The sequence below is a fragment of the Diadema antillarum genome, unplaced genomic scaffold (assembly GCF_040938485.1).
Source record: "Diadema antillarum isolate AM-2024a unplaced genomic scaffold, OU_Dant_1.0 scf00000013, whole genome shotgun sequence".
NCBI lineage: Eukaryota > Metazoa > Echinodermata > Echinoidea > Diadematoida > Diadematidae > Diadema > Diadema antillarum.
In genome coordinates, this window is record NW_027270902.1 from 1,441,733 (window position 1) to 1,465,761 (window position 24,029).

General features: G+C 37.1%; 1 protein-coding gene across 1 annotated transcript; it reads left to right on the forward strand.

Moving 5' to 3' along the window:
• The first annotated feature begins 423 nt into the window (after positions 1 to 423).
• Positions 424 to 24,029, forward strand: LOC139721406 (protein Wnt-10a-like). The gene is made up of 4 exons (XM_071632725.1): positions 424 to 485; positions 5,996 to 6,270; positions 20,054 to 20,322; positions 23,541 to 24,029. Exons 1-4 carry the CDS (start codon positions 424 to 426, stop codon positions 24,027 to 24,029), a joined length of 1,095 nt encoding a protein of 364 aa, XP_071488826.1.

Sequence of the window (24,029 nt, forward strand, 5' to 3'; positions counted from 1 at the left end):
AAGAAACGTGTTTTCCTATATTTGGCTCATGATGGAGGAAAGAGTGGGAATCCAAGTCATTGAACCAAAACATCAATAGAATATCAGCAGTTTTTAACCAACGATAAACGTTGCCCTCTATTAAACGCTTATTTTCATCTATAAGCGTTAATGCTATACAACCTATTGACATGGCTGAAGTGTTCTTTAGATTTGAATTGACATATGAAACAGGGAAAACAAACTCCGCAGTTCTCTAAGTTCATTTATCTTCTTCTTCTTCTTCTTCTTCTTAGGGTTACGCCCACATCCTTCACACTTGAAGACTATTGTAGGCTTGTGCATTGTGTGCAGGACAGGTATAATGCTCTCTCGGTGCATATAAACATAATAACATTCATTTGGGGTGCATCAGTGCTATAACAGGGTGCAAGTAAAAACAGAATGGCCACTCCTATGCCGCCGTCAGCCTCTCCACCAGTCGTTGGCGGAAGGCATCTGCAGAGGTGGGGTAGATGATGTCAGGTGGCAAGGCATTTCATGTTCGCACTGTGCGTGGAAAGAATGAATATAGGTGGTAATCTGTGCGGCTAACTGGTATTTTGTAGCCCTCTGTCTTTATTTACTTTCTTAAACTTGCACTTCTCACGCAAAATATCCAGTAGATGTTTACTTATTATTTGCTATATTCAATTTCTTCTAATCCCCTGAGTGAAAAGACAAAAGAAGACCAATACAAGATGCAGCGATTTGTTTGCAGTCGCTAGTTTCATCGATTACATTTCAATAGCTGGCATGGAGCAAGCGCTTAGATAACTATTGTATGTCCAGCACGTATAGGTGTGTGACTTTTAACTGTTTATCTACCTTGGAGAATTATACAAAAAAAGAATCAAACCATTGTTGAAAACAGAGTTCCACTTAGAAACGAGAGAGAAAAGGGATATACATGTATTCCAAGAGTTTTCTGTTGTTGTTGTTATTATTATTATTTAAACATTTCAATAAGCGAAAAAAGAAATCTTGATGCGATGTTAGCACGCATGCAGCGTCCCAATTCGCCATCGTGTTGTGTAGGTATTCAGAGGGGCACACATAATCACCAACATTTGTCTACCTCTTTGACATGCCCAATTTGCTTGTCTCTCCTCACCTCAGACAAATAAAACAATTTCCCGGATAAATCTCTGGAATGTGATAGTAAGGATATCACTCAGATAAGCCTCCATTTTCCCTTTTCCCTCTCAATATTGTAAAATCTGTACTTTTCTTTGTTTTGCGAACAGAGATGGAAATATGTGTGGGCATATGGCTTTGATATATGTGGCTGATTCCCTCTTTTTCCATCCTCAGCCGTCTTACTTGGCGGTGTAAGCTAATCACTGTGTTGACGTGCTGCTAATCGCACGATGTTTCGTGGGAAGTGCAATTGTCGGACTTGTTTTGACCGAGAGGCAAACAGCCGCAATGACCCACCACGGGGTCGCTTGACTTCAATCTCCTTCAAGACTATTCGATCATCATCTAGGCTGACGTCAAAAGGTAGACTGATGCAAATCAGAACATGAAACTCAGCGTGGTCAAAATATTGCATCGTTACATCATCGAAGTAATCAAAACTAACAATTAAGGGTAGATACCTCCCTTCGTTGTATATTCTACTGTTCATTGTGTACCTTTCAATTTATCGCGACAAATAAATGACTTAAAAATGATTGAATATCGCGTCACTTCAAATGGGTACGCCAACTTCACTTCACTGAAGAGGATCTCATTTCCCCAAAGAATTTTGCAACAATTTCATTCTGTGGTCATGTTGATTGAAGTGGGGATGTGTTGGTGTTGGCGGGGAAAATGATGCACCGCAGTCACAGCAGTGGTAGAGATGGTTGTGATGGTGCTCGGATTTGTGAAGATGGGGTGATGTTGATAGTGGTGGCGATAGTGGTGGAGATGTTGATGTTGATGTTGATGTTGATGTTGATGTTGATGTTGATGGTGATGGTGATGGTAATGGTGAAGGTGATGGTGATGGTGATGGTGATGGTGATGGTGATGGTGATGGTGATGGTGATGGTGATGGTGATGGTGATGCTGACGGTGGTGATGGTGATGGAGATGGTGATGGTGATGGTGATGGTGATGGTGATGGTGATGGTGATGGTGATGGTGATGGTGGTGATGGTGATGGTGATGGTGATGGTGATGGTGGTGGTGATGGTGATGGTAATGGTGATGGTGATGGTGATGGTGATGGTGATGGTGACGGTGGTGATGGTGATGAGGATGGTGATGGAGATGGTGATGGTGATGGAGATGGTGATGGTGATGGTGATGGTGATGGTGATGGTGATGGTGATGGTGATGGTGATGGTGACGGTGGTGATGGTGATGGAGATGGTGATGGTGATGGTGATGGTGGTGATGGTGATGGTGATGGTGGTGGTGATGGTGGTGGTGATGGTGATGGAGATGTTGATGGGGATGTTGTTGGTGATGGAGATGTTTGTGGACGTAATGGTGGTAATGGTGTTGATGATGGTAATGATGATGATGATGGTAGTGATAGTGTCGGGCACGATATTGATAGTGGTGCTGGTAATGGAGATGTTAATGGAGATGGTAATGGTGATGGTGACGGTGGTGGCGGTGATAGTGATAGTGATTGTGACAGGGATAGTGGTAGTGATGTTTGTGGTTTTAGTGATTGTGATAGTGATAGTTAGGACAATTATAATGATGTTGATGATGGTTTCGGTGACGTTGGTGATAATACTTGTTGAGGTGATGGTTGTCGTTGTCGTTATGTGATATATTAATATCTATTTATTCAAGAAATTAGAGGAGTATTCATGCTGGCACCAACACCAACAACGTGCACAGATCTTAGCTACTCTCATTCAACACTGTTCAAGTTATCTTATAGATACAAGTATATATAATATACATATCATATACTGTAACTGGTGCAGCCATGTTGTTATATGTATACCAGTGGGTCATCTTATGTATTACTTCCGTATGGCCCTGTTGAATGTCTAAAGAAAAGACCGAAAGCTTGGCAACAAACCACTTTGAACTAGCTACATCCGTTGAACGCTTCATCTTCTCGCACTGCATATATATATATATATATATATATATATATATATATATATATGTATATATATATGTGTGTGTATGTGTGTGTGTGTACACTTGAGTGTCGCTCGTTATTTGCTTATTCACGACGTACACCTATTAAAAAATCTAAATCGGAATACGTCTGCATGTCTTTATTTTCATTTACATATAACAGAATTGTTGATTTGTTTACAAAATTGGACTTTCAGAAAGGGAGCAGTGATCACCTAGTATATCTCTATTTGTTTGTTCAGGTATTTATATTTACCGGGATGTGTGCCAGCCCATTTTTTCCCCTTTTTGCATTATAAGTGTAAACGATATTTTTGCAGAGGTTTTCTGTCATTACTAAAAACATTTTAAAGGATATTATTTAGAAATCCTTGTAGTAACTCCTTTAAGTTAAGTGGCAAGCCTATTGACAATATCTATGGATAGCATATTTGAATTCTGATTATCATTGTTAGATGAAACATGCTTGCACCAGCAATTGTGGACTAGTTGGAAAAGAAAACCACGAATGATGCTGACTTCTATAGTAAAAACGGTAACCGAATCAACGTAAGGTATACGTTTCGACAAGCCATTCGTGGGTAGTTTTTCCTCGGCTCAGTTCAGTCACAGGAGGAATGCAGATGATATCGTGTGCCGATAGCATCGCTTGTGATGAAAATATGGTTCCGGAAAGTAGGCTTGAATATCAGACGGGAATTCTAAGAGGTTAATAATGCATTCATCTGTTGGTTGCCCAGACAATTGTCGGAATAACGTTACATTATATGCTTAAGTCGTTAAAATATGACATCTGGGCCATGTAACATAAAAGATGAGATCAAACAAAAGTTAGAAAATCGAACAAAAGTCTCTGAATACTTATTTCTCATTGGCGAGATGTTATGTTAGTTTTTTTTACTTATACATGTATTTAATCGCATCTCTTTGTGCAACACGGCCTTGATCTCATAGGACTCGTCACATTTCTAAAAGATCTGGACAGAATAGGAGTCTGAATACATATATTTGTTTTTTCCTTCCCTCACTTACATCCTCGTTTTTTCTTTCTCGTGTGTGTGTGTGTGTGTGTGTGTGTGTGTGTGTGTGTGTGTGTGTGTGTGTTTGCGCTTTCCTTGTTACGTTAATGTGTTTACAGGCTCTGGAGAAATAGTCAAAATTGCTTTTGTTGAATTTCATTAATGTTTGATTCCCACATTAATCGTATGTATATCAGATTTATTAAACTACCTTTCAGAAGGTTTTGATGAGTTGGGCAAACTTTGAGAAATCCTTTATGTCGCAATTTTCTCGACACACCTCTTATATCTAAAGAATTGGAATAGTGATAAATAGTGTGTGTTTCAAATGGTACGCTTGAATACAATGAGCACTAAACATTATGGAAAACTGAATAAATCTGTTATCATTGTGATTACTTTGAATTATTGTGTCAAAAGAAGCATGAGCATTTGATCATAGCAGAATCTTTGTCAGAGGCAAAATGACGTCCACAGGAAGCAGCCAGACATACACCAATATGGACCATAGACACACAACAACACAGCATACACCAATTGTATCTTTGAGCCAATACTAGTGTAGGCATTAGAATGTACCGATAACGCAAGTACCATTTACTGATTTGCAGTCGTCATAAAGTGACATTGACACTGTTCTAGATTTTAACATCCTAGTAAGGACATGCATTCGTATAGTTATCATAAGGTTGAAAATACACTATACTTGGTTTGATCTTTGTCATCAAGCACCTATATATGTTTTTTTGTTTGACTGTATATTCCCCATGACTTAAAATGACCTCATCTCATTGTCTTAGTAAACAATCTTCAGGTCGATCAACATTATACGGGGACTGCCCGTTTGTGCCTGCTCAGATATAAACTTCGTTATCTATTGAGCAATGTTGAGTGTTCATTAAGGCATTCTCCTTCATCACCACCGATTACGTTTCACAAACATTTTAATACAATCAAGCAATATATTCATATTGTTATGCATTACGTATGTTTGTTTGCTCTCTTTGTTTGTTATTGACAGACGAACAAATGATAACTTTTGTTAAGCATTTGATTGAAAACTTTTTACATCCATCTAAAAACGCGTTGGTTTTATTTCCTAAGTTTCATCATCATTCTAAGTCTCACATCGAAAGTTTTGGTTTCATTTTTGCTGTTTGCTGTCCCTTGCAAGGCAGACTTTTAATACACTACGACTTATATCGGATTTGGTCTTGGGCATGATCCTTTGAAATCAAGGTGTAGATCGAATCGCTCTGCTGTATTGTTTCGTTTTGTTTTTTGGTAAAAGACTGGATACACAGAAAATGAATAAATTATTGACTGATGATGACTTTTACAGCTTACTACATCAACTCTAATCTGATGTAATTATCATTGTTTTCAGATTCTGATGTCCTTATTTGTTATGTAACGATATTTGTTATTTGTCATAACAATGTTTAATGAAAAAATACATAAAAATTGCTGCCAGACTTTTGCAGACACAAATAAACAGTAATTCGAGTACACGAACATGACGAAAAGACAATTATGTTAAACAATGATACAACAGAAACATACCAATACAAACAATGACATTACACTTGCACATAATCATACTCAGGAAATCTTTACAAGCCATCAAAATCTGCATGATTAAAAGTTTTATATGCATATATTGCACTGAGTGGAATTATCCATCTCTCAATACCAAAAATATACTATATATCCTTGACATGAAAATACATTATCATTATCAGAATGCCTGTTCTAAATAAAAAGATACATAAATCTTACATTAAAATCCACACACACACATATACACTCGTACAGACGTTGATGCCTTCGTCATTTTTTTTCTATCATCCGTCTTTCCTCAGATCAGTCAGCATCAGTTCCAATGAGATTTCCTCCTTCTCGGAACCGAACTTCGACGACCATAGAAACTCGATCACGCTCTGCCGAACCTTCCCCGGTATGAATCGTAAACAGCTGCAGCTATGCCGGCGGAAACCCGACGTCACTGCCGCGGCCATCCAGGGGATCGACATGGCAGTGCATGAGTGTCAGCACCAGATGAAGAATCGTCGATGGAACTGCTCTAGCTTGGAGACACGCCATGGCAACCCCTTCGCTCATGCTCTCATGTCCAGAGGTGAGAGAATTTCTGATCTGCACGCCCAGGTCTTTATTTCAATTGGCGTGAATAAACTACAAACAAACCACACAGAATTATACACCTGTATACTTGCAAACCAACAATGGAATCTCATGCAGATATTAGCCTGATAGTAGAATAGAAAAGAAGAAGAAGAAAAACACTCAACAACATCAAAGTATAAATACATTTCTTCAATTTGTTCTGGCAGAACATCAAAATGATTATAGAATGTTGGCTGTCAGGTGGAAGTAAGTAATGGAAACTTGAATAAAAACAACGTGAATCATATATCATTTTCCACTAGATCTATAAGTAAACCACGGGTACAACGCCTGGGTCTCCTACTCTGTCGCGAATCAATGTCTTTCCTGTCATCTGTCTCACTGTATGCTGGTTATTTGGATATACAGTGATACTAAGCTCTCGTTACAATATTATTATCCAATGGCTATCAACAAATCTAAAGGCACTATTTTATGTGTTCAAACTATACAGGCTCATCCTAGACAAACTCCGGCCATGTACAGGTTTACTTCTCCTCTCAGATTTTGGTCATCATACTTAATAAAAGGTTTCCAAACCCGATTCAAATTACCCGAAGCATGCCAGTTTGAAGAACCAAACATGCTAGAAACGTATGATACAAAAGCTTGTCGAAGTACAGATTTGCTGTATACAAAATATATACAATCTCACACAGTGACACCTTCACTGTTTTGTTGTTGTTGTTTTTGGTTTTTTTTTTTTTTTTGGTATTCAGATTCCTGTATACTGATTAAACGTAGAAACAATATTTGTTTCAAAAACAATAAGTCTAATGCTTCTTAGGTGTGGATAGCTTTGTGCCATAACAAAATATGTCATAATAATGAGAGATTTGAAAGTCCACCTGTAGGCATGGGATAGAGGAAAATGATTAGATCACGAATATCATATTTGAATACAAGTCTCTGTTCAGGTATTCGTCCACATTAATCAGTGGCCTGTTGCTTCTAATGAGTCATTTTATTCATGGCGTCCTGACCTCATTCTGCTTGGCAAATACTATCCTTAATGCTGTGATATTTGAAACACCACATTTAAGCCACTCTAAGCATTTCCTGTCTACTTACATCAGAGATATATATTACATTAATCTCTCTTGGTCAAGTGGTAGTAGCCATGTCAGTGGAAGCTGTCCGGATGACCTCAGTTGACGTTGCAATGACCAGAGGGTACGGGAGTAGTCAAGAATTTGGCTGGTGCCACTTTTGGACCAATCACGGAACTTACTATAGTGTTGCCTAGCAGCAAACCGTGGAAAGGTCAATTGACTTTCACAAAATATTTGAATGATTACGAATTCTTGAGTGTCACCCATAAAGCAAAATATTTGTTGACAGAAATTCGGGGTAAATGAAACTGCCCGAAAGACACCCTTCTCTTAAGATTTTTTTGTCCTAAGAGGAAAAAATCCTCTTGAATACCATGCCCATCTGCGTGCAAATCATGCCAGTCTTAAAAAAAGATTTGGCACAGAAATCCAATTACTTCCATGCAATCTAAACTGTGACAGAACTTAGAAAAAAAAAATCAGTCCACTTTTTCTTGTTGAATCGTAGAGTCTGGAAATCGGGGTTGCTTTGCTATATCGGGAACTCTTTCTGACACATCCTGACCTTGATTTTTTTTTTTTAACATCTATCATCTCAATATGAATGATGCCAAGAAATATTTTCTTTCTTTTTTCTTGCAAAACAAATCGAAACGTGTATGATCGCAAAGAATCACCCTTCATTCGGTCGATATTATGTACCTCTTAAAGAAAAAAATAATAATTTGACAGCCTAAGAAGAAGTAATGATATTCTTGTAAAAAGTTGATAAAACTGAAAAAGCACACTTCTCGCAAACGACCAGTGAAAACAAAAGGCCAAAAATATTCTGAATTCTAACTTTCTAACTAAATGATGAAAGCGTCACTGACTTTTTAGTACACTTTTGAAAAACATAAGTTTTAAAGTGCTCAAAATCCAAGTGGGATAAAACTATATATTCGTTGGTAAACGAGCAATAAAATTTGAAACTAAAACTGAAACAATTATAGGCCAATTGATTTATCAAAATTCAAAGATTGGTCAAGATAAAAATACCTGTTATGTCGTCTAATTCCTAATGTCTTACTAGTATTTGATTTTCTACTGTGTAGTGTTTGTTTCATCTCTATATAAGTTCAAACTCAATCAATGTAATATACATGATTAGCTCCTGCTTTCTATCAGCTTTCGTGAATCTCGTGATGCAAGTATTTTTTGAAATATGATAGCATTTCATGAATTCAATATTGAAAAATCTAATTACACAGGATAAGCACAAACGTGTAAACCGAAGAGAACAAAGGACCAAACTGTAAGAAATCCTGTAGTGGTTAACTATAGCCATACAATCGTTTCCAGGTTTGTCTATTGTCCTTCGTGCTTTTGTAAAAAATCTAGTCCTGACATGAAAATCCGAACACACGATATTCTCGTTCATGAAAAACACCTGGACTGCACGAAAAAGAAACCTCGAAATAATCTGAATTTCATCAAAATCTTTGACAGGTCCTCCGACTTGTAACAGTATTTAATTTCATTACTCCACTCAACTAGGGCGCCTCCTACGAGGCTTGGATTGATGACAACCACTGGATTAATACATGTCACTAAGCACCGGTAACCATAGTAACAGGACCAGTATCAAAGTACTGCACTGCTTTTCCTCTCGTCATTCTCCCTTTTACATCTTTTTTTTTTTTTTTGCCATGTCCTTCATCTGCCCTCCTGAGCTTCTTCTTCTTCTTCTTCTTCTTTTCTTTCTCTTTCTGGTTCTTCTTCGTGTTCTCCCAATGCTTTATTTTTCCTTATGATATATTTCCTTTCTACCACTAAACAGCGACTTCTTTCGAATCATTAAGTATATTCATAAAATCATCTATCTCATCAGTCTTACATTGTTACTTCCTTTCTATCTACAATGAGAACAACTTCATACTCACAGTGCTTTTAAGTCTTTTGATCAACTTTAAGCTGCTCTTTTGAAGGTCTCAATCCATTGCCAAGTAACTGGGTGATTGAGTGAGGGTTTGTAAGAATAGGACCAATGACATACGAGGAGAAATGGTGGGCCTACAAACGGATAGAAAGATGATTAATTATCCAGATGAATATTAATTGTATAGACTCGATAGATACAAAAACCAATGTTACCAGCACATTGATCATTCGATTCCCTAACCTCCCTCTCTTTGTTAATGTACAATCTTAATGACCTATGAAGTATGTCTCTAAACAAGAAGGTGGATAGGTAGAAAGATTTGTACAGCAGTATACACAGAGTTTGAAGTATACTCATTGGTTTACCTTTGACATCCCAAGATTTAACTTTATTACTTATTTCTCAGCAAAATCATCTGCAAAAATGTATGAGACTTGTCCTTGTAAGTATCAAGATTGATGTTGAAGGAGACTGGCATAAAACACAACTCTGTCAGATTACCACTTTCCGTCTCAACATTTCTTTTTTTTTAAAATCTTTCTATCTATCTATCTTTTTTACCCACACCCACACACTTTCCCTTGTTCATTTGATGTCTGTCCAGTAACCGTGTAACTCTCGACACCCTACCGTGTCACCCGTTGGTGTTGTCATCCTTTCAAACACGGTGGTCTTCAATCTTTATACACAACACTCAATAATCGGAGCGAGGAGGCGCTTAGCTGGCGGTGGCGAAATGACTTTGACTCAAGCCGACGGCACTGCGGCGCTGTGTGAATGTTTCAAATCGGTGAAATCATATCGCAATATATCTACAAATATTTGTTTACGACCCTCTTCGCTTCACACCAGAAGGAAACGCGCCAAGCGCCTATCAATGTCAGAAACTTCCATCTTGAAATTGAATTACGGCTCAAACTATAAGAAGGCTGTTTGGATGCTTCCATCCTGGTTCTAGAGCGTCTCGTTTTGAGCTCCCTGTATCTATCGCTCTCTATTGACATGTTTTGATGGAATGAAATTATCGGATAGAAGATGAAGATAAGCCTAGAGACCACCTAAGATGATTATCAAGCTTGGATTTAATGTCATTTCTTTTTCAATGTATCTCGATAAGTTTGAAAGTTAATAGCTTGGGATGACATTTTACACCAAGATCTGATAAATCATCAACTTATTAATGTTATACGACGATGAGTATTTACAAGTAAAATAAACGATATACAGTGATGTTATCTCTTAGGAAGAGCTTTACTTGAAGTACACTCAGCAAAAAAAGAAAGTAAACGCTTTTTGAAGTTTAGATTTCTCATAGTATATTTGACTGAAAGCTAATGTATTATATACCATATTGAAGGTAATTTAATTGGCTATCAACCTGGTAGGTAAACAAAAAGGGAAACTTTACGCATGAGTAAACACCATTGTTTTTCCCTTCCAGGGCACAAAAGTAAAAAAAACTGAACAAGTTGTCATTCATGCGTATATGCTCTTCCATAGAACAATAAGAACAAATAACAAATTTCACACAACAAGAAACATGAATCAAGTTTCAAAATAAACCTTTGATCTCTATGATATCTTTAAAGCCCAAAAGATCAATGAAGGCTAAAAATAATGGAGCAAAATAAAGCATCTTATGTCAAATCTAAATTCAAATGAAATAAGAGAAGAAGTGATAATTAACAAAACATGGTAGAAATTTGAGCTTTTCTTTTCAAATTAGGAAATTGTAAATAATGTTTGGTACTTGAAATTGTCACATGGATTCTTAAATCACTGGATTAAAAGAAATAAATAAAAAAATTCTGCTCATTTAATCATTTTTATGCTTATTATTCCTTGTCATTTGAAGTTAGACTTGACAGAAAATTTTCACTTTCCCCCTTAAATGCCTACTTTGTTTTTCTTAGAGGTTATAAAGAGATAAAGAGAACAAAAAACTTATTTTTCCTATTTCATATATGTCCCTCATTGTGTTAAAGTGGTCTTTTGTTGTCAATGTTGTCGTGAGAGGCATTTGCAAATGAAAGAGAACATGTCAATTTTTGCAATTTTTAATTTTGTGCCTTGGAGAACAAAAACGATGGTGCTCACTCATGTGTAAAGTTTTCTTTCAAATGAACTTAATAGCCAATTAAATTACCTTTGATATGGTATATAATACATTGATTTTCATAAAAATCTTCTATGAAAAATGTGACCTCGAAAAAGTGTTTACTTTCTGTTTTTGCTGAGTGTATATAACGTTAGTATGATGATAGAAATTCTCCTTTTTTTTCAATATTTCTTCGCTTTCATAATCATAACAGTATATCCTTGCAGCCTATTCTCTGAATACAAAGTACAATTATTTCGTTTCATTTAATTCCACGTAAACATAAAATTTACAAAATTTGCATTAACAATATTTGATATTAAGTAGGATAGTGGCGGAATCATGAGAAGCACAAAAAAAAAATAGGCTGATTGAAAATTATCCCTGTAGACAAAGAGTAAAATATAAACGCATGTAACGAATTATAATCCTGTTTTAATTAGGTTGAACCAAGCAAAATATCATACAATTCAACACACACAAAAACAACAATATTGAATTCATATTAAAAGACAAAGAAGAGAAAAGGGAGAAACTGATATATATATATATATATATATATATATATATATATGGGGGTATCAAGTTATAACTTGATTATCCGTCATGATAAAAATAAATGATGCCAACTGATCTTCTAAAATGGATGGTGCATGCATGAATTAACAAGTTGCGCGTATTATTTGAATTACCTCTAGCATAAATTTAATGTATGCATCCTCGATAGTAGTAGTGCTAATGATGATTATAAATGGTATCATATTATAACGCATCGTATCTTTACCAAAGTCCCAATGCACTTGATGAAAGACAATAGAATAGAGAGTTGAATTTAGTGAATAAATCCCGTATACTACACGTGCAATCATAGACATGGTGAGAGCGAGCGCACTTGGGAAACACCATAGGCACACGAAAAAGACAAAAGGAATCAGAATAGTATAAATAATTAGAAAATAAAAGAAGAAAATCCCTAAGAAACTGTGATTTCCATTCTGAGGTGACAGTAACAACGAAAAAAAAAAGTCATGAGAGAGAGAAACAGAGACAGATTGGTAGACTGAAAACAACAAAATGGGCAAAAGATTGACAGAGAGATAACAGAAAGTTCGAATGCTGGAGATCCCAAACTGACGATTCTTCATGAACGACGCAAAATTATCCATCTTGTATCAAAATCACGTAATGTAATAGATGAGAGGGATGATCCTGGAAGCTAAATACAAACTGAAGATAGCATGCAGTGCACTCCCGTTATAACGAAGTCCTCGGGATTGCGTTTTTCTGTCGTTATATTGAAATTTTGTTATAGCCAAACAGTGTATAAAGATATACAGTGTATAGAGATATAGTTGATAATTTTGCGACCTGAATTTTTACGTCATTGTAACGAGAATTCCGTTATAACTGCGCTCATTATAAGGGAAGTGCACTGTACTTTGCTGTTCACAGAATAGACAGAATGGTGGAAGTAAAGTCTAAGTCTTAATTGCCATCAGCCATCACTGAGTAGCCGAAGCATATCGAAGCTTTTGAATACTTCCGATCTCTTTTGAGCTTTTTTAATTCTTCTAATCGTTCCTTTACCTCAGTTTACATCTGCGTTACTATATGGAAGTAAGAAGAGATGCTAATTTTTAACATGTCTGTAGCCAATGTGTCAACATGCTGCGAGTCAAGATGAAATCACGACCTGGACATTGAATCAACATGGTTCACCCTTCAGTAAGAATGTACCTTTAACTCACTGAGCGAGATTGATACGTCAGGACTTTCCCTGCATGTGGGTCGAGTCATATTGTGGCCAAGTATTGCCCTGTTGACTCGGTTCACTTGTCATTTTGGTACCATCATCATAAGACTTGATACTAATAGTGCAAGGCTGCAGCCCAACGCACCCCGCTACTCGGCGGCCCCTTTTCGCTCCAATTTCGGATCAGCGGCAGGTCACGTTTCTTCATCCTGAGCGGTAATTGTCACAAATTACACCAGCCTTTACTCCCCTCAATCTCTCGCGCCATCCCCTTGTACCGACATTTACCAGAAAATGCCACTTAGTCATATTCAGGTGTATGTGATAAAAGAAAGAGAGCAAGGAAAACATACTTTAGACATCAACCATCACTTTTAACGTAATTCATTTTGAAAGCTTAATATTCTCCTAATAGGTGAAGAGGCTTAGGTCTCATTATGGGAGTCAGGATTACAGAGTTCTTTGTAAACTGTCATCCCAGAGCTTGTTGAGACGTGCGCACTCTAGAGGGAGGCTAATGTTGGCTCTCTACACATTTCCCTTTCGTTTCATTTCTCCCGCTCACTATTATTCCCGTTTCTCCAAATATCAATGCCTCTAACCATCTATTCTAATCATTTCAAGCGTCACTATGATTAGATTTTAAAAGCGATCCATTAAATTTCATGAGTTCTGGAACTCTTCAGTTTCTGTCATCTTTCAAATCTTACATTAGGGCAGAGACCTCTTCAACACCTTTACTTCACACTTCATTTCTTTTCGCTTCTTGTATTTTTAAACACTATTTGTCATTGTCACTTCATTACAAAGTTTGAAATTCTCCAAAAAGATATATCATATATCTACAACTCAATTCATCTTGTCACAATGACAGAAGTATATTAGCGATAGTTCTAGATATACTTTATTTCTCTCTTTTTTTTTGAAAGCTGGAGATGTTTGAATAACGAAAATTGAGAAGATGAAATAAAATAACGCAAAGACAACATTTAGTTGACATTGAAAGAAGCATATTCATTTCATCGACGGGTAATCTAATGAGTCTTGAAAATCGGAGAAAAATATATTTGTTATTGTAGAGGTAATGAGGAAATCACGAAGGATGATATATATATTTTTTTAATCAGAATGTAACTCTTAGTTAAGTTGTAGCTGAGGAGGATTAATTCTTGTATAGATTTTTCTCCAACATTTTTTTTTTAGATCTTCATTGTGAAACGAGAAAATAGTATGTCCTATTGAAGTATTATAGATCCGAAATGACGTAACGAACAGTCGAAGAAGAGTTCACCCGCTTCAGTTTTTGTTTGTTTGTCTTTGTATGTTCGGTGCCAGTTTGATGCCTGTTGACAATTACACAGGTCTTCATTCTGCGTTTCAGTATGCTGTCATGTGCAGATGGAACAATAAAGAGTCATGCATCAGCATTCGGATAAAAACCTCTTTTCGAGTCTATCGTGTAAAAATGACAGTAATAATAAAGATTATAATGAAAATAGTGATGATGATGATTATGATGATGATGATGATGATGATGACGATGATAATAATAATAATAATAATAACAATGATAATACTAATAATAATGATGATAATAACAATAATAATAATAATAATAAAATAATAATAATAATAATAATATAACACAATGTAATATGGTTTCCTTTATAAATGGTAGCCTCTTCAGTGTTGTCACCTCTCTACCAGAGGGCCCTGCCATTATTACCCTACTGTTGCCAGGTACCCGTATATACCCCTGGGTCAAGAGTGGCATGATGAGAAAAAAAAATCTTATGTAAGGACGTAAACACCAGTGGGGATTCGAACTTGTGATATCCTATTGAACGTCAAGCGTGTCACTCATTATGCCTGAAATTGCACTTTGTGGCCCTTTTCTGGAAAGAACACAGTATCCCACAGTGTGAAACACACTGTTAAACTCCGTGTGGATATACTGTAAACACACTGTGAAACAAAACATTGCGATGTGACTCTCTGTGAAAAATACCACAGTGTGAAGTCATCTTCACACTGTTGAATTCGAGCGTTTTACACAGTCGACTATGCGAACACATTGTGAACACATTGTGAATGTGAACACATTGTGAACACACTGTGAACACACTGTAGCACACTGTGAGACACAGTGCTCTTTCCAGCAGAGATATTTTATAGTCTTACAGAACTGTTAAGCCAATTCATGACGTAAAAATAATAGGTTATTGAAAGGTGTACTTCATTGTTTTGTTAGTTTCCGATCTCTGCTATCCAGAAAACTTGACAGATTTGTCATCACCCGGGTCATCACCTTAATTGATTCTGGTATATCAACTGATACAATCTCTGTATATTCTTGGCAAACATGTCTCGTTCGATGATATTCATACTTTTCAATCACTCTCAACAAGGCATGGTTTCGTAGGCACTTTGCCAATTAAAATCTGTTGATTAATCACCCATTTTTCATTTGACGTGAGTTATATGGAATTTCAGTCCTGGATGGGTAAAGTATTAGAGATGTCTAAACTTTAAATAGAACACTTCAAAAGATTTTGGAGTATCATCCAAATACGAAAAAAATTACATAAAAAACAACTTTGACAGAAAGCCTTTTGTTTCAATGTTTCCTCTTGATTTCTTTTTTTCCCGTCCTCCTGCCGCAAGTTTTAGAGACTGTATCCATCTCGTCTCTAAATGCCACACACATGCGACGACATTTAATCACACACGAATTTCCCTGGCTATCCAAGGGTGCCGCTGTTGAAGTCGACAAAATTCAATTTTCCCTCTCGCCACGTAGCAGGACCCCGGCTCTCTTCAAGTTGACAACCAAGATACAAACATAAAGCACACAACACTTGTCACTGTTATATTACTGCGAGGTGAGTGTCTAAATGTCACAGACAATATTTCTTTGACATCACACATGATCAAAGTGCCGAAGTTAACGATCATGAGCACCTTGCTATACCATATTTTTCTCCTTTTAAACACGCGATCTATACATTGACTCCTTGATCAATTTGAAACCATGCTCTCGTTTGAGGTTATCACCAACACCAAAAATAACCGTCTTCCTACACTATATTTCCATTCTTACGCAATAGTTTTCTTTCTATAGGTACAGAGTAAGAAGTATTCTGTAAAATATCAACGAATGTAACTCAATAACAGTATGGAAATGTTTTCTTCTTCTTCTTAATGTTTTTACTTTAACAGTGTTTATGTTACATCATAGTCATGATAGTGTATTCATCTCTGTTGGGGGCTCTTCGGAAGAAATGATACTTCACGTGAGCTAGATCTTTTTATTGAAAGATTTCGAAAAAGAAGAAGAAAGAACTTTAGTATCTTGCTATTGCTTAAGTGCATGACTATATTTTGACGATTATAAGTGAATACACTATCGTTTCTACTTCCTTTTTTGACCATGAGTGTGGAAGAAAGTAAAAGTAAAGCTAAAAAATCTCCAACAGAGTAGACTGTTCAGTTTAGATGAAAAGAATCACATGTATGTAGGTGAAGGACAGGACGGCAACGATCGACGCTATAATCTTATAAAGTTTATATCTGATGTAACGAACTGTCCTACAAAACTAATCCAAGTATACACGTGCGTCTTATTCAGTATATGGTGTATTTTTACGCAAAAATATGCGCACCTTTTCAGATTTCCTTTGGACGCGGGAAGGTTTTGTAACAAACATACTATATTTTCACACGAAAAAGAAAAGAAAAAAATACGTTCATAGTGTTATTGTTGGTGTTGTTGTTGTTGTTATTGTTTTTGTTGTTGTTGTTGTTGTCGGTGTGTGTGGGTTTAAATGGATGAGTACAAGGAAGGAAAAGACTGTGATAACTGAGGACAGGGAATAACGTACGTTAAGTTGTAAGCATTTCCGTCTCACGGGAAAACAAAGATTTCACTTCATGAAATGCACCTGATGAAAACCCCAGCCTTGGTGATGGTTAAAGAGAGATTATCGTTTCTTGGAACTCCTCCTTGTCGCTTTTGTTTGTCTCATCTAATGAGTAATTTTCTTTCGATATCCTGATAACAAGCTAGAAATTACTCGATGTAAACAGCCATGGTTATTCCTTCACCTGTTCATAGGCGACCTGATGGTCGTATTATTGCGGGCGGATACGTTCCGACTGGTATCGCGGCCGTCACGGCTCTTCCGTTTACGACGATGAGACGAGTTTAATCGTAAAATGTCATACCATGGTTAACATGCCGTAACTTTAGTCTTTGGTTGGCATGCTTTGTTAGGATGAAATATAGTTTATGCTTCTTGGAATCTACTGATTCAATGTTTCCCGGGGAAGATGAATGAACTTCATCATTAATTTACAAAAATTTCGACAACATTATTTGTAGGGGTCATTTCATCGACAATACTTTGAGCCAAATACTCATACAGTGTGCTTTATTTTTACGTTAATAACGCACTTTTACCTTTGAAAAAAGAATAATGGCATGATGAGGATGATAAAATGATAATGTATGTATAATGTATCACTTACTTTTTCATTTCTTCCTCTCGACTTTTTTCATATCAAATAGATAATCTGCAGCAATTGTAAATTCAAATAAGTTTTTCCATAAACTCTTTTTTTTAGTTCAGATTTGATTAGAGTGAGATGAAAATCTACTTAAAGCTATGCTATACGTCATAATGGCGCATAAAACACTATTTCGAGTACAATGTAGTTATTTCAGGTAGTTTGAATCAAGAAAGTGGCAGCGTTATCATCTTAACTGACAGAAGATGACAATAAAAGGCATGTCCAAGTTGTTTGACATTTGATATTTTGCATCCATTTCCACATCTCACATCCAATAACTAATATGAATCAAGTACTGGTAAATAATGTCCTTGATGGATGATAAGTGAAGCTAAACTACAAGATAAAGTATCAGGCAGACCATGTCATTTCCGTTTGGAGTGCCATTGGTCCTGATGAAAAGGACTCGAAGAAAATGTAACGAAATTTGACTTGAATATTCGTCTGGCGTCTGGAATGAACTGAAGCAATTTTCTTTGTATTGTTGCGTTTGTGGCGTTCTTGTTCGTAATTCGGTATGTCTTGCTTCATACATGTATCTGTCTGGTATCCTGTTTGTTTGTTAGTCTTGTCTCTGCTGGGTGTATACATTTTATTTAGTTTTATCAACCCCAAAACGATATTTATGAATATAACTATGTTTCATTTAATTTGGTCAAATGATCAATTCATGATGAAGTTCATTCCTGCGATAGAACAAGATCTGATAATGAACTTTCAGACTGGGGTATTATTCAAGGTTACAGATCGTTATTCCGAAGGCTCTTCAGTCCGAAAATTCGTTATTCCGAAGGTTCGTTATTCCGAATTTCATTTTCGGATTAACAAATCTTCGGAATAACGAACCTTCGGAATAACGCCACAAATGTTCGGATTAACGAAACCCTTTTTCATTTTTGGATTAACGAACCTCTAGGTATAGGGAATTTGTGTGTTTCGGATTTAGGAACCTTCGGAATAACGAATCTTCGGAATAGCGAACCTTCGGAATAACGAACAGCACCCATTTTTCAAATGGAGACGTACTGAAAATAATCAGTGTCATAGTCAATGGGTGTGGTTTCTTTTTCATCAGGCGACAATGGGATGCTGCTATACTGTTCAAATGGCCAAAAGTCACCTGTATAGCTTTTACCTTACATTGTAAATAAACTAAGGAGGTTATTGAACTTTCAAGAAATTTAATGACATCAGACCACATCAAAAAGGCGCCGAGCTTGATTAAAGCAAGACTCGAATGAACCACAGTAACTTTAATACAGGCCAGCCCGTTACAGTAACCTCATGAAAGTATTCCCCGAAAAACCTCCCTCTTCGAGAACCTTACACTGAAATATAACAAAAGAGAAAACAGAGAGACAGATAGATATAAAGGATCAATACAACAACAACAACAACAACAACAACAACAACAACAACAACAACAACAACAAAAATAAATAGATAGGAGGGGCTTGGAGGATGCAGAAAGTGTCAGAGGATTTGACATAATTATATTCATCTATACAGAAGTACCAGTAAAAAGATAAAGACCGACATACAGTGTGAAATAGGTGAAGACTGATGGATGATGAATTAAGATGATTACAGCGGTATAGTGAGTGATAGAGGAGGAGAGATTTTCTTTTTCCTCTTCTGTTCTGCAGTTTGTCGACCCCCGAATACCAACTTCGGATGAAAAGGAGTTGAAGGATAACGAATTTAAGCCATGCATTAATGAACGAGACGTTTACGATGGGAGAGCACTTTACGATTGTTTGAAGTCAGAAATCGAGTTTGCGTGTGGAAATTCTGCGAACATTCTAGGTCTTAAACCACTCGTCTGTTCTTCAATTTTATCGCATCTAATTGCAGACATAAAATAGCCCAGTTTCAACCTATTTACGAAAGATTCGCTCAGTATAATGCCAAATCTAAATTGTATTTTGTTTAAGCCTTTATACCATTTGATGTGTGTACAAATGTTATTATCTGTAAGGTATATGGAGCGAATACATAATTTTGTGAGACAATCAGACTCAAGTATTTCCGATTAGAGACATAGCAGAAGGCTTATTACTATTTGCTTTCTATGTGTAATTTTATTTCACATATAACTACAAATATATATAAAAAAATATTTAGTCAATCCGATGTTTGTGATATTGCCAGGGTACAGAATAGCAGGGAATGAGAACAATTAGAACGCTAAATAAACAAACAGAAGTGAGAAATGCATGCATAAGGTATAGAAAAGCGGTAATAATTGCAAAATGGGTGTTATAAATTCTTATGCAGAACTCCACCTAGTTTCCATCAAAACTTAAAATCAGTCAAATCTTCTTTCGTACTTTTGATTCAAAGCAGGACTAAAGGAAACAGCCTTTGCCCATTCGCTGGTGTCCGCTGGAGTGCTGTACCAAGTCACACGTTCGTGCAGCGCCGGCAAACTTCCCTACTGTGGATGTGATCCTCGATTCGTGGGGAGCGGCGAAGGATTCGAATGGGGCGGATGCAGTCATGACATCAAGTTTGGAGAGAACTTTGCCATTGACTTCTTGGATAGCCGTGAGAAGTCCGGGAGGGATGCTCAAGCAAGGATGAACCTTCACAACAAACGGGCTGGGAGACTGGTAAGCATACATCATGTGGGATTGTGGGTGTGTGGGTGTATCTTTATCATCAATGAGAAGTCAGCCACAGTCTGGCAGGGACTATAATCAGCTCTTCAAAAAGAAATTGATAAAACAAGCCTTAAAAGTTAGTATGTAAATAGCACTGCAAAGCGACATATTTCTCAACTTAGTTGCATCTATTGATCTAGCAGAGCAAAAATACAAGGAAATAACTGCAGACTCGTTCTTGATGGTTGAAAAGTAGTAAGTACAAATCTGAAAGAAGAGGAAAACGAGCCAAGCGACGCTGAAAGGCAAAAATATACGACGGAGATTACCAGGCCAAAGTAAAAGATAATACAAAACAACAACAAAACCGAGTGGTAATGGGCGCTCTTGTTTCTGTGCCTCGTAGTATAGCATGACTATGATAGCTTTTCCTCGCAGCATTCAGTGTATGATCACGAATGTAAACTATAATGTGTCAATTAATCTACATTCTCCGCCGTACAATTATTGCTATAATTTCTCCAAACACCTCCGGGCAAGTAATGGTCAAGCCCCGTTGTATGGCGCTACGCAGTCTGTGGACAGACCACTTTTCTCAGCATGGGGTAAAAATATTCGATTTCACCCCACTTGCCTCCCAAAAGTCATGATGGACGAGAATAGTTCTGAGTTAAGCCATTATACTTTTTCCTCAATAATTCTGAACCAGAGAGGCGGATGTGAGTGGGAATCACTTGGGGAAACCGGTGTGTACGTATCATGACATACCTAATGTTTCATGTCAGGTATGTAGCAATACGTAGGTCCAAGTTGTAAACCTTACAAAAGGTGAACGTTAAAGGGGATGGCTAGTAACCGATCAGTGGGAATCAGTGGGAATGCTGAGGGATGATTGTTCCAATCCTTGTGGGATTTATTTAAGAGTACATCATATATCTACTGTTGTGTGAAAATTATTTGCTTCAGAACGGTCTCATATTCAAGTAATGTGCAGATTAATGCTCTGTCACTGACCAGGGACGCTTACCTGGAAACATTAAACTGCACATTACTTGAATATGAGACCATTCTGAAGCAAATAATTTTCCCACAAGAATAGATATATAGTGTACTCTTAAATGAATCCCACAAGGATTGGAACAATCATCCTCCAGCATTCCCACTGATTCCCACTGATCAGTTACTAGCCATCCCCTTTAATGATTTGAAGCATTCGGTCCTCTCCGTTTTCTTCCACCCGCGTACCCCTTCCATTCTCTCTTTTTCTTTCTTTCTCTTTCTCTCATATCCTCTCTCAATTCCGTCGTTTATATGATATCAAGACATCCACAAACACTTTACATATTATGACACTGAGTCAAAGGAAAAGTTTTGTCTTGAGAATAAAAAGTATCTTTTTCGTTTCAGAAATTCATTTCTCTTTAATAGGAAATAACTGTCAAATCAAGATATGTATTACACGAACACATAATAATCATTATAAACCTATCAGAAGAAGAGAAATATCTTTGCATACAAGAGAGGAAATTATCTCAAGTCACCGAATTGCTGGAAATCAAATGAAAAGTATTAATAATAGATAGATAAAGATAACAATTTCAGTTAAACACATACACATGCAGGCCTACATGGATGTAGGCCTACACATGCGCGTCATGGGATTGTCGTCTCGTATGAACGTCAGGGAGATGGATGCTACCAGATGGGCAGTTTTTATTTCATTTGGATGAGAGATCAGAAAAATCATTCTGGTTTTCAGTCTACTTTTTTTTCCACTCCCAACCATGTATGTTTATGGGACCGGTTAGGCTTTTGAATACGGCCAGGGCTTCACTACTTAAAGATATGAAATCGTTTGAACAGAAGACTGGTTAAAAGCGCCGCCACCAAATGCCCATGATCGCGTTATCTCTGCATGGAGCCCAACCCTAGAGGACGGGCCGACATATTGCTTAAAGCTGCATTCAGACAGGAAAAATAGACATTTTGAGTGAAAATCACAAATTGGTAAATTTGACAGCAAAGAAGAAGTGTATGAAATGAGTATCCATTTCAAAGTTGTAGGAAAAGCAGTTTCCGAAAATATCTAACAACCTAAGAGTTATCAACACTGAAAGGTGAAATCATTAAGGAGAGTTTTGTCCAAGAATCTATAATCCTTATACAATAGATATTAAATCTTAATATCGGCATGAAAGTTGTCTTGGCTTCAAACTGACAGCCTGAATTATAAACAATATTTTATAAATCAGTGTAACCTTAGTATTTTGTAAATCAATGCAATCATAATTCTATGCAAGAGTTAATTTAGAAAAATATACTTTGCAAGTTTATCATTCAGATCAATGAAAATCCGATGACATGACACGCGTGTTAATAAGCCTGATGTGATGTATAACATTTCTCCTTTAAAAGAGCTGATCAGCGGGAGAAAGTATTTTGTGGGTTTAACGAGTAAGACGTCTAGCCGTGCCAAGCCGACCAAGACTATTAACCCGAACCAGGGGATATCGACTTGCTACGCTCTCAGAGAAACACTTACCAACCCGACAGTTGTGGCGCCCTACAGAGACTTCAACTTGTATCAGCCTTGCCACAGAGAAACGCTAAATAGAAACTGTTTCATTTTTTCTTCTCTCCTTTAGTTCTATCTCAGACATCTCTAAAATAGGCCGTCCTGTGCGTGGGTGCATGTGTGTGTATATGTGATATGTGTGTTTGTGCTCGTATGTGTATGTGTTTCTTGATAGATGTGTATCAGTATGTGGTGAATGTATACTATCTGGCTATATAGCATTGAATCCAAAGATAAATCGCCCTGAAGAAAAAAATGAAATGGCATATATCAAAGACTTTGTACAAAGACTTGTCTTAAAGAACCATAATTTGTTCTGTGACACAACATTTTATTGTATTTCAGTTCTCAGTATTTTCTTTGATTTTGTGTCATTATCTGAAAGCCCATTCAAATGTTTAATTGCAATTGCATCATTGTTGAAAATTGAATAAATGAAATGAAATTAGATTAAATCACACATCTCTTAAAATCTAAGAAACAAAACCAAACCAACCAAAGTGTATTTGAAGTGATAGTCGTTATCGTGTACGAAGTGACTGAGTATTCGAAGACTGGCACTGTCAGAATCAATCTTTGATCTTAACACTACAGCAGCTTCTTCTGTTTTCACAGAATATTAATTATTGTCTGTGTGTCTGCTTCTCCACAGGCTGTAGCCCACTACGCAGAGAAGCGGTGTAAATGCCACGGAATGTCGGGTAGCTGTCAGCTTATGACGTGCTGGATGCAGACTCCACACTTTCGTGACGTGGGAAATCGACTCATGGAGAAATTTTTGGAAGCGCTTGAAATTCGCGCGCGAAATACGAACAGTGGAAACGTTGAACTGGTGACGAGGACAGCGTTGTACGCTCAACGAAAGCGACGACGATTACCTCCACAGGAAGAACTTGTCTTCCTCGAGAAGTCGCCGGATTTCTGTGAACCTGATCCAAGGTTGGGCAGTCCCGGCACTAGAGGGCGTTATTGCAACCGCACCAGCTCGGGAATAGACGGCTGCGACAGTCTGTGCTGTGGAAGAGGGTACAACATTCGGCTGGAGAGAAGGACAGAGTGGTGTAACTGCACTTTTCACTGGTGTTGCTATGTACGCTGCCAGCAGTGCCACAGTTCAGAATGGGTTAACCAGTGCAAATGA

Coding starts and splice junctions, on each gene's coding strand:
- LOC139721406 (XM_071632725.1), top strand. CDS start 424: ATGGCCACTCCTATGCCGCCGTCAGCCTCTCCACCAGTCGTTGGCGGA. Junction 486..5,995: donor GGCGGAAGGCATCTGCAGAG/GTGGGGTAGATG, acceptor GTCTTTCCTCAG/ATCAGTCAGCATCAGTTCCA. Junction 6,271..20,053: donor TCATGCTCTCATGTCCAGAG/GTGAGAGAATTT, acceptor TTTGATTCAAAG/CAGGACTAAAGGAAACAGCC.